General features: G+C 46.6%; 1 protein-coding gene across 2 annotated transcripts in view; it reads left to right on the plus strand.

The window, feature by feature from the left end:
* mapkbp1 (mitogen-activated protein kinase binding protein 1) overlaps nucleotides 1-12,264 on the plus strand; it is a 35,034-nt gene that overhangs the window by 11,399 nt on the left and 11,371 nt on the right. For both annotated transcript variants that reach the window (XM_069661250.1, XM_069661251.1), the window contains 9 exons: nucleotides 328-419; nucleotides 3,411-3,536; nucleotides 3,624-3,694; nucleotides 5,233-5,354; nucleotides 5,850-5,925; nucleotides 6,019-6,130; nucleotides 9,602-9,665; nucleotides 10,121-10,249; nucleotides 10,753-10,871. In XM_069661250.1, coding sequence (XP_069517351.1) covers nucleotides 328-419; nucleotides 3,411-3,536; nucleotides 3,624-3,694; nucleotides 5,233-5,354; nucleotides 5,850-5,925; nucleotides 6,019-6,130; nucleotides 9,602-9,665; nucleotides 10,121-10,249; nucleotides 10,753-10,871 — 911 coding nt within the window. The remainder of the gene's footprint in view (nucleotides 1-327; nucleotides 420-3,410; nucleotides 3,537-3,623; nucleotides 3,695-5,232; nucleotides 5,355-5,849; nucleotides 5,926-6,018; nucleotides 6,131-9,601; nucleotides 9,666-10,120; nucleotides 10,250-10,752; nucleotides 10,872-12,264) is intronic.

Raw genomic sequence — 12,264 nt, forward strand, 5'->3', positions numbered from 1 at the left:
CTCCACTGGTAAAGGATGCTTCAGTGTTTTCTCAAGGAGATGATAAAGGAAGCAGTGGAGCTCCTTTCCTTATTTACCGCCTGAAACTCTGATCATGGCCGACACTGAAACACTTCATGTTTCACTCAGGGAGGAGCCTTCGTCAGCAAAAAGGACTTTCCACTGCGGAGGGGGCGGGGCTTGTGTCCAAGGGAGGGGGCGGGGCTTGTGTCCTCGGGAGGGGGCGGGGTTTGCGTCCAGGGGAGGGGGCGGGGTTTGCATCCAGGAGAGAGGAAGGTTGAGTCTGGACAGGTAGGTACCTGCTGACTGATGTTCCCTGTGTTGTAGGATCCATGATGTGAGCAGCATGGAGGAGATCCTGAATGTTCAGGCTCACGACTCAGAGATCCTCTGCCTCGAGTTCTCCAGACCTGACACAGGTGAGACTCTGCTGCTGTTTATAACATTACATACAGTGTAACGTACACGCTGAGATCTGAAGATGACCTGTGACCTGGGGAGGGGGAGGTGCTTATTACTGGTGGCAGTGATGGACAAAATTACTAAAAGAAGAGCGGAGTTCGAATAAATCTGAGTTCAAACTGAGTTTCTCAGTGTGTTTTTACACACACACACACACACACACACACACACACGCACACACACGCACACACACGCACACACGCGCACACACACACACACACACACACACACACACAGGCGCCTGAGCAACGGAGCAAGTGGAGCAAATGCATCCCCACTGTCCTATTAGGACGAGCAAAGTTCTGGTTCTTTTTAGTCCTACAGTCCCGCCCAGTTATATGGAAGCACCTTATATCAATGATCATTTGACTATTTTCAGCAACTGACAGAAACAAGTAATAAAAAAAGACATTTCTTCAAACAGTTCCAACCCGTAGCTGATCGGTTGCCTCAACAAGCTTTAGCTGTCAATCACAGTCTGTGGATCCACACAGGAGTCTGACTGACAAAGGTGAGAAACGTTTAGCTTCACGGTGATCATGGAGCGTAGGCCACGGCTGAAACACTGCTGGGTCTGCTCATGTAGAGCTGCGGGCGATGTTTCTCCGTTGCTCTCGGCTGTGGAGCTGTCAGAGTCAGCTCTTTGAAGTGTAACGTGGCATTAAGGTCCTGTTAATTGTATTAATTGGGATCCATGTTTAACGGTTTATAACAACATTGACAACAGTTCCACCTCTGGATGGCCTAAAACCCAATTTTCAATTTTCACAGCCTGTAAGTGATACTTTGACTTACTGTTTTTGTTACAACCAGGGGTTAAATCAGTACACGGCTGTCCGAGGCTTAGCCCCGGCACGGGCACGCTTTCAGCACGAGGCGGTCCGGGCTGTTACGCACGATGCGGATGGCCTGTCTGTTATCTGGACGAGCTGCTCGTGCTGGCTTACTCCAGGGAGGAAGCTTTGTTATAAACGGTTAAACTTGTATCACATCTGTCAAAACTCGACTTCACAATAAACTGGTGAGATTTGCCCCCTCCCCATCCAGCTCATCATCTGTATGTGACAGAATTGAGCTCCGTCAGGATGAGAGCACAGCAGAGAGCGGAGGTGCGGACGACTCCTCTCCTCAATCAGACACAAAACGAGTGAACTGCTCGAAGCAGAGAAACTTTACGGTCGTGTTTCTGCTTGATTATCGTTAACACAATATGCTTTGTGAGCTGGAGACGGGGCAGATAGCATGGAGCTGTTAGTGGCCGCAATCCAGAGTAACATTATTAAAACTAACTTTTGTCACTTTTGCTCAAACTGTCACTTTAAACATGCAGTCGTACATGAGAGAGATCATGTTCCTCTGGCTCCTCCTCCTGCTCCTAATGGCATTTGTAAGAATCCAACGCTCCTGAAACACAACAACCAATCAGAGCCGAGCAGTCTCTCATGCTGCTGTCAATCACAAGCTGCGCAGCACCGCTCCTCCGCGCATGCTCACACAGTCAGCTCAGTTTGTTCAGTGTGCGCAGCGTCAGACGCTTTGTGTCCACAAAGGCTGAAAAACAACCACCAGGAATGAACAAAGTGCCCGTCCCTCCACTGCCAGCGAGGCTGACACTACAAAGAGCGTTACACCGAAGAAGAGACATGAGGAGAAGCAAGCTAAAGAGAAAGAGTCGGACCGAGACTGAAACGAAACAGAGTAAACATCAGAGCGGCGTTTCTGAGGTGGAGAGAGCTACGGGAGCTGAGAGGATCAAAAAGTGATGCTGAGTTAGACAGGTCTGCTCCACAGGTAATTACCCCAGCTTCATTTCTGCTGTGTTTGTTTCACATTGCTGAGATGTCTGCGGTTACTGTGACGTTGTGTTACGTTGGTGTGCAGTCGGGCTAATGTCGGGCTTACACAGTCTCTGTTAGCAAACGAAGCGCTGCTGGTTCTGCTCAATAGAATTAGCTGTAGATTACCGTCACAGCAGAAACACTGATTTCTGCTGGTGTGATGTGTCTCTGCTTCAATAGTGTTGCTGGTGTAATACGATGGCTGCGGTTGTTGTCATATCACGTTTTTACCCGTGTGTCCGCCATATTGCATACCTGGCTCCTTCAGTTGCCGTGGTTACTAGCCTGCACGTGCATGACAGCCTCCTCTGCGGGGAGGGCTTTGGAGGCAGGACTGAGCACCGCGGAGAGAGAGGGGGAGGGGCCTGGAGGCTGTGATCTTTCAGCTTTTGAAGCAAAGTCGGCTCTCGTCTCCGTCTTACCGACTGCAGCTTTAACAGCAGCTCATACTGATTTTTAGAACATTTTACACCTCAACAGGAAACAAACTTCACAACACATTCAGGTGATGAGCGGATGCGCCAACATTGATGCGCACTCAATGCACGGTGGAACTGTGTATATGAGACACAGCACAGAAATAGAGGGTTTATAAACGGGGTACAAATGCAGGAAATTTGTTTCAAGTTAGTTTTTTTTTAATTGACTGGACTGTAAGCCTTAATATAATGTAAACAGGTGAGCTGTATAAAGATTCTCCCCGTACAGTTGTCATGAAGAGAGAAATGAGCTATAGAGACCCAAACTGTTTTTTGTACCAGGCTGTAAACATGTTTATTTCTGCTGTAAAGTTTAACATGGGGCTCTATGGGGACTGACTCACTGCTGGAGACAGCCTCAAGTGGACACCAGAGGAACTGCAGGGTTTGGACTGTTGCCTTCATGTCTCACCTGTCTCTCTCGTCCTGTCTCTCTCTCTCTCTTCCCGTCTCTCTCTCTCCACCTGTCTGTCTCTCTCTCTTCCCGTCTCTCTCTCTCTACCTGTGTGTCTCTCTCTCGTCCTGTCTCTCTCTCTCCACCTGTGTGTCTCTCTCTCTTCCCGTCTCTCTCTCTCCACCTGTCTGTCTCTCTCTCTTCCCGTCTCTCTCTCTCCACCTGTCTGTCTCTCAGGTCTTCAGTTATTAGCCACAGCTGGTCGCGATCGTCTGATCCATGTTCTGGATGCGGGCAGAGACTACAGTCTGCTTCAGACACTGGATGAACACTCATCCTCCATCACTGCGGTCCGATTTGCAGGTGTGACCTCTGACCTCTGACCCCTCAGCCTGCTTTAATCTTGAACAGATACGTTTTTAACCTCATCATCTCCTTCCTGTCTGTCAGCCAATCAGGGTAAAGTGAGGATGATCAGCTGTGGAGCAGATAAGAGCGTCTACTTCCGTACAGCTCAGCAGGTGAGACAAACACCTGAGTGATGTCACTTCCACTGTCTGCCGACGACAAAGTAAAAGTCTTAAGGCTCTTCTCATTTCTCAGTTTGTACCTCCTCGACTCCTTTCCTCGACTGCTCTCCTCGCGTCTTGGTCCCTCCCACCGGAGATGCGAGCGGAGGAGGCGAGGAAGAGACACGAGGAGAGAGGAGTCGAGGCAACAGACATCTAACAACAGGAGACATTCCTGCTTCAGAGCCGTCATTTAAAAGCAACGTCAATTAAATGTGACGTGTGTCACAGCTGCGTCATCTGTTACAGCCGGCTGTTTTTATGACCTCTGTCAGCAGAACAGTGTTTATGACAAGTTACCTTTAATTCACTTCACAACGTGGCATAATGTCACGCGAATGTACGGCTGTCATACATGTTTGTTTTTTAATTTAACACACACAGAAATCAGAGGAACATTTATTATAATCCTCAAGCATAACTACGTGGCACCAACAATCGTGCCCACAGATATTACCTGTCCAGCGTTCGTTTTATGCACGCACGTGAGCACACCGCCGTGTGATCCAGCAGCAACAATAACATTTACAGCCGGCCTTTCTTTGATGGTCAGCACGCAGAACTTTAATAAACATGAGGTCCTGTCCGGACCTGACGGCTTGTCTGCAGATTTAAAGGATACACCGGTGTATCCTCGCTCATAGCTCCTCTGGCAAGTCTCCTCGATCCTCGATCCTCGATCCTCTCTCCTCGAGATGCATTTTCTGATTTGAGACATCCTTCAAGATGGCGTGCTGAGATCGATTTCCGGGTCACAGGCAGGAGGAGCGAGGAGCGAGGAGCGAGGAGACGAGGAGGCACAACATAGAGAAATGAGAAAGGCCTTTAGGTCATGATGTTGGCTGCTTTATATATGGAGGCGTCTCAGCTCTGTGGTGTCGTCTTCTTCTTCTGTGGTGGTTTGATGGCAGCTCCCCCTGCTGGTGACCCTGAAACCAACAGACGAGTTTTATTTTAACATTTACTGGAAAAGAAATAATAATAATAATAATATAATAGTATAATATAATAATAATAATTAATCGCACAATTTTCTGTGATAATCACCATTGATCGCTTTTTTCTTCTTCAGACTGAAGCTTGTAATAATGGATATTTGGACGTAAAGTAAAATGAGTTGTTTGATATCTTTTTAACTTGAAACCGATTCTCTCCTGTGAGCCGCAGAGTTCCAACAGAACCCTCGGAGCGGAATATATTTCACTGGTCTGAAAAAGACGCTAAATTTGTCGTGAGTCACTTTTTAGAAACAAGTCGCCACGAGGGAGAGAGAGAGTCGCTAAATTGGCAACACTCACAGGAACTGCCACAGGAAGTAAACAAAGCGGCGTTGATAGTGTTATTCTTTTATTTTTTAACATGTTAAATATTTTAAATTAATCGCAAAAATTAACGCGTTAATTTTGACAGCACTAAATAACAATATTCACTACTTTTCCTCCTCCTCTTCCTCTTCCTCTTCCTCCTCCTCCTCCTCCTCCTCCTCTCAGGTGGAGGGGGGCTTGGAGTTCACTCGGACTCATCACGTGGTGAGAAAGACAACTCTGTATGACATGGACGTGGAACCGACCAGGAAGTACGCAGCAGTGGGCTGTCAGGACCGCAGCATCAGGTAACACACACCTGTCTGTCTGTGTGTGTACACACTATACTATTCCCCCTCCTCCTCTTCTTCCACCTCTTCCTCATTCTCCTCTTCCTCCTCATCCGCCATGATCTCATGGAGCTCCTCAGCTGTTTGTAGTTGAAAGTATTTAAGAGGTGCTGATGAGTTACTTTTAATGTTAAACTGCTGAAAGATGAAGGTGATGATGATGATGATGAAGGTGGTGATGATGATGATGATGATGATGATGATAATGAAGGTGATGATGATGAAGGTGATGATGAAGGTGATGATGAAGGTGATGATGATGATGATGATAATGAAGGTGATGATGATGATGATGATGATGAAGGTGATGATGATGATGATAATGAAGGTGATGATGATGATGATGATGATGATGATGATAATGAAGGTGATGATGATGAAGGTGATGATGATGATGAAGGTGGTGATGATGATGATGATGATGATGATGTTGAAGGTGACATTTGTTTGCAGGATCTTTAACATCAGTAACGGGAAACAGAAGAAGGTGTTTAAAGGCTCTCAGGGGGAGGACGGGACTCTTATCAAGGTGCGTTCACAGTCAGTTGCTGTTTCCATGATGATGTCTGCATGTAGCAGCAGGTGTATTAGCTGACTCCTCCCCCTCATTTTCCCTCCTCAGGTGCAGATTGACCCCTCAGGACTCTACATCGCCACTTCCTGTTCAGATAAGAACATCAGCATCTTCGATTTCTACTCTGGAGAGTGTGTGGCCACCATGTTCGGACACTCAGGTAACAAAGAGTAGATTCAATAAACCTTTTCAGTGTTACACCGCAGCAAATAGGACAGAGAAGAGCACACAGTGTACAAAAACATGAAACACTTCTGAAACAATTTTCAGTTATACAACTTGAATCTAAAACTGCCAGCTGAACAAGCTCTGATCTTTAAGATAGGCAGAATTCATCTTAGGTCAGACAAAACTGCTTTGAATTGCTATTGGACTTGGTCATTGTCAGGCTTTGTTACGGCTGAGCAGTTAAGTTTCACTCTCTGAGCATCAATAGGTGAGGTCAGCTGATGCGAGTCACACCCTCTATTGCTTGCCGTTGTGAAATCACACGGGCGGGTTCAGTTGTGGCTCTTCCTGGTTCAGCCGTGGCACTTCCTGGTATTTAAACACACAAGCTAAGCTGTAGCGTTAAGGCCAAATTGGGAAAAGACCAGCGAGTCCTCCTGCGCAAGTCCACCAAGCAAAGTCACCGGCTGGTAAGGCCCTTTCCTCCATTTTGTGCTACATGTGCTACAAACAAACTCCTGTCATTCATGGGTATAGAAAAAAACGCATCTTTCACAGACAGTGCAACCCCAACAACCTCTCCTCACTCAGAAAAGTCTCTTCTACTCACTCCTCCCTTAACTTTGGCCTTTGGAACTGCCAGTCTGCTGTAAATAAAACAGAATTTATCCAAACACTTACAAAGCTGTCAGATATTCAGGTACTAGCCCTGACTGAAACCTGGTGGCTAAGCAACAACTCATCATCTGAATACCATGCAACCATGGTTATTGCTCCCACCAAAATAAATGTTATTGTCATATACCGCCCACCAGGATACCATCTGGACAACTTTGTTGAGGAACTGGACATGTTACTCTCAGACATACCTGACGATGACAGGCCACTTATTGTCATGGGAGACATTTACATGGACAAAGCCCAGGCAACAGACTTTCTATCTCTTCTGTCCTCTTTTGACCTCAAACAGGTCCCTCCCCCTCCCACACGAGGCAGGTAATACTCTGGATCTCATTTTTACTCAGAACCGCCCCACACCGTCTCTACACCGGAACTCCTCCACAAATGGTCTCATACCGCCGAAACATCCGATCCCTTACACCAACCCAGTTTTCTAATGAGGTCCTCCACATAAGGAATTCACCACACTCTGTTTAAATGAGGCTGCAGACACACTCTGCTCCTCATAGCCTCCTCTCTAAACAAACTCTGCCCTCTAGTGTCCAGACCATTTTGTAACACCCCCCCCCCAGTCCATGGGTCACTGAGGTCATCAGAGAGCAAAGGGCAGGGCTCAGGGCAGCAGAGAGAAAGTGGCTTAAATCCAGAGAGTCCACTGACCTCAGTGACTACCATCAACAACTTGCATCTTTTTTTGCCAGTTTAAAATCTGCAAAGACTGCTTATTATCGAAACAAGATCTGTGGTGCCACTGATGCACAAAAAATGTTTTCTGCTTGTAACTCACTCCTCTATCCACCGCCTCCCCCAGCCTCACTCTCCCTCCTCACAGAGGACGAAGTCTCCAAGCTTCTGCAAGACTCTCGGCCCACTACCTGTCCGCTGGACCCAATACCATCAAGACCATTTCCCCCACACTTAACCCTGCAGTCATGCACATTATCAACTCTTCACTGTCAATGGGTGTGTTCCCCACTGCATTCAAGCAAGCTCAGGTCACCACACTGCTCAAAAAACCCACCCTCAACCCAAACCAGGTTGAAAATACAGACGAGTTTCACTTCTTCCCTTCCTGTCAAAAATACTTGAGAGCACAGTTTTTAATCAAGTCTCTGACTTCCTGTCCAAAAACAATCTGTTGGACCCAAAACAGGATCCAAGGATCCTATCCAAGACCGAGCTCCTCGTCATCCCAGCCAGTCCCTCTATGCAACCACAGATCAACATCCAGCTCGGACAAACTGAACTCATACCCACTAAGTCTGCCCGGAGCCTGTGCGTCATGATGACAACCAGCTCACCTTTAAGGTTCATGTGGCCTCGTTTGCTCGGTCATGTCGATTTGCCCTGTTCAACATCAGGAAGATCAGACCCTACCTGTCAGAGCATGCAACACACCTGCTGGGATTACTGCAACTCCCTCCTGGCAGGCCTTCCTGCACGCACATTCAAACCTCTGCAGAGGATCCAGAACGCAGCAGCAGGACTGGTCTACAGTCAACCCAAAGCTGCACACGTCACTCCACTGCTCGTGTCGCCCCACTGTTCGTGTCGCTCCACTGTTCGTGTCGCTCCACTGTTCGTGTCGCTCCACTGTTCGTATCGCCCCACTGTTCGTGTCGCTCCACTGTTCGTGTCGCTCCACTGTTCGTGTCGCTCCACTGTTCGTATCGCTCCACTGTTCGTTTCGCTCCACTGTTCGTGTCGCTCCACTGTTCGTATCGCCCCACTGTTCGTATCGCCCCACTGTTCGTGTCGCTCCACTGTTCGTGTCGCCCCACTGTTCGTGTCGCCCCACTGTTCGTGTCGCTCCACTGTTCGTATCGCCCCACTGTTCGTGTCCCTCCACTGTTCGTGTCGCTCCACTGTTCGTGTCGCCCCACTGTTCGTGTCGCCCCACTGTTCGTGTCGCTCCACTGTTCGTGTCGCTCCACTGTTCGTATCGCCCCACTGTTCGTGTCGCCCCACTGTTCGTATCGCCCCACTGTTCGTATCGCCCCACTGTTCGTATCGCCCCACTGTTCGTGTCCCTCCACTGTTCGTGTCGCTCCACTGTTCGTGTCGCCCCACTGTTCGTGTCGCCCCACTGTTCGTATCGCCCCACTGTTCGTATCGCCCCACTGTTCGTATCGCCCCACTGTTCGTGTCCCTCCACTGTTCGTGTCGCTCCACTGTTCGTGTCGCCCCACTGTTCGTGTCGCCCCACTGTTCGTATCGCCCCACTGTTCGTATCACTCTACATCCCTCACAAACCCTGTCGCTCGCTTACCAAACAGCAACAGAAAGAAACGTCTCCTGCCTACCTGAACGCCCTCATCCAGGTCTACACTCCGTCCCGCCCACTACGCTCTGCCAATGAAAGGCACCTGGTGCTCCCATCACATCAGGGCCCTAAGTCTCTAACTAGACTCTTCTCCTCTGTCGCCCCCTGGTGGTGGAACGAGCTACCAAACTCCATTCGGTCCGCAGAGTCCCTTTGACCTTTAAGAAGAAGCTAAAGACCCAGCTCTTTATGACCTCTGACCTTAATGATGCTATTGATGATGATGACATCGAGGATGTGGTTTATGTTGATTAGGATATTCATCGTTGCTTGTGTTGTATTAACTCTCAGATAAACGTCTCTTTGGACAAGAGTGTCTGCTAAACGAAATTCTAACATTGTAACACTATACAGGAAAAATATAATACAATGCACATTCAGTACATCCCAGTGTTATCTATAAGTGTGTAATAAAGTATATAATATGTGTGTGTGTGTGTGTGTGTGTGTGTGTCTCAGAGATTGTAACAGGCCTGAAGTTCAGCAGTGACTGCAGACACCTGATCACCGTGTCAGGAGACAGGTATGCCTCACCTGACCGATCATTTAAACGTGTCAATAATCAATATGATTTAATGAAAAAAGCGTCCGCACACTGAAATCTGTGCAAAATCTTATTTAATTTGCAAGCTTTCAGTCAGAGACCTTCTTCAAGGCATGAACAGCATTAAGGCCAATCGAGTGATGTTGTCTTTACCTTGAACACTGCTGCATTCACTTGTTACCTGTTCATGCCTTGAAGAAGGTCTCTGACTGAAAGCTTGCAAATTAAATAAGATTTTGCACAGATTTCAGTGTGCGGAATAAATCTACTACTTTAGCCCCAGCACCTCAATCAAGTTTGATACCAGGTGAGCTGTGTTTTTTCTATTTTTGAATAAGTAATATGATGACAACACGGTGTGTGTGTGTGTGTGTGTGTGTGTGTGTGTGTGTGTGTGTGTGTGTGTGTGTGTGTGTGTGTGTGTGTGTGTGCAGCTGTATCTTCGTGTGGCGTCTCAGTCCTGAGTTGACCATCAGGATGAGGCAGCGACTCGCTGAGCTCCAACCTCCTAGCAGCACCCAAAACTCCCAGAATGCACCTCAGCAGAGAGCGGAGAAGCTCAGGTAACGTCACCTGCTGTGTTTACAAATACAGCTAAAAAAACAGAAAGTGATCAAAAATCTAAGTTTGTCAAGAATTTAAAAACCATGGAGTCAGTTTGTTTACACGAGAGTCAGAAGTACTGCGAGTAACAATAACACTAATACTGTAACACTGTTATACTTTTATACTGTAACAGTGTTACACTGTAACAGTGTAGTAGTTATACTGTAACACTGTTATACTGTAACACTGTAGTAGTTACACTGTAACAGTGTAGTAGTTGTACTGTAACAGTGTTATACTGTAACAGTGTAGTAGTTATACTGTAACAGTGTAGTAGTTATACTGTAACACTGTTACACTGTAACACTCAAAGATGGCGGCTCTCAGTATTAAGAAATTGTAGTAAATGCAATGAATGTATGAAATCTGTTATTATAAACTAAAATTCTAAAGCGATGTAAACAGTGTTTCACAGAAGGTGAAAAGTGTGTGTGTGTGTGTGTGTGTGTGTGTTTTGCAGAGGGGAGGTATTGTCTCCTCGTGTTGTCACGATGTCGTCTGACAGCGACAAGGAGGAGGAGGAAGAGGAGGAGGAGGAAGAGGAGGAAGAGCTCAGCTGTCCTTATATGGTCACACCAGGTAGCTTGGAGGAGACAAGTCTGTTACCATGGTTACACTGCATGCTAAAACGTTAGCATGAAGCAAAGACTGTGTCTGAAATCACTCACTCCTCCCTCCTCCCCACAGAAGGAGTTTTCTGTAGAGATTTGGTAGTGACCTCATCAGCACAATAAAAACACTTCTACTCGCCATCTCGCCAGGCGTCGATGATGATGTCATTGCTGTCACACACATAAAATGTGATGCTCAACACCGGCTGGGGATCAGTGATAAATAACGGAATTAATTTCAGACATAAATATTATCATAAGGAGCATGTTTTTATAATGAAATACAATCAATATAAAATACTGTATTGTTAATAACATAATGAAACCACATTTTCACGTTATATCCATCTCTTTAACAGCTCTACAAAGAGTAACAACAACTATATGAACACAACACACGTATGGATATCATTACTAATGAAGATAACTACACGTCACAGTAAGAAACACGTTAAGACCAATGACTGTATATAAAGATGGACGACGCGTCTTCATCTGCTCCCATTGTACAACAGTGATGCCAAAATAGCCCCTGTGATAGGCGCAACAGAGCTGTCAATCATCATTTCGACAGCATCAAATAACCATGTTTGAGAAAAATGTATTTGACTTGTATTTTGATTTTATAGTTTGACTCATGTCCCATCTGTTAACATGGAGGAGGCGGGCTTTATGAGCTATACTGCAGCCAGTCAGCAGGGGGCGATAGAGAGGGCTTGGCTTCACTTTTAGGGAGCTGTTATGTCGTCCATCTTTTTATACAGTCAATGGTTCAGACGCGTCTCCTCCAGATGCAGCAGCTATGCGCCTCCTGCTGACGAGCAGAATCAGTCTGCTCACATCGTCGTCGTCCCTGAAGAAGATCAAATAAACTCATGGATAATTCTTCAGAGCTAAAGTGACTCAATGACATAAAGACGTTCAGCCCCTCTAGCTCTGGCTCAATGCTAGCAGCGCTGCTAATAGCATTTACTATACACAAGAGGGCTAAAGGCTAATGTTAGCATGCTGGTTAGCGAGTAATGGATAAGAAACGGGTGAAGCAAACATCATGCTCACGCTGGTCGTGCTCCTCTCATCTCCAACGCAATGCAGGATGGGATATATTACTTGGTTAGTGAACATCAGTTGTACACTATGTTTCACAATGCATTGTGGGATACAATGAGTCCACCACATAGGGTATAATAATTCTCACTCATAATTCAGACAGCACTACAGAATGGTGAATTCGCTATCTAGTGAGCAAAGGCGATTTCAGATACAGCTCACGATTATTGATGTGGTTACCAAGGAAACAGAAACTTTTTATTGGAATCATAGAAGCAATTGAGGTCCAATCACAGTAAAGATCAGCAGCT

The sequence above is a fragment of the Semicossyphus pulcher genome, unplaced genomic scaffold, assembly GCF_022749685.1.
Source record: "Semicossyphus pulcher isolate SPU_LCO1_2020_fin unplaced genomic scaffold, fSemPul1.0.p SCAF_14, whole genome shotgun sequence".
Lineage (NCBI taxonomy): Eukaryota > Metazoa > Chordata > Actinopteri > Labriformes > Labridae > Semicossyphus > Semicossyphus pulcher.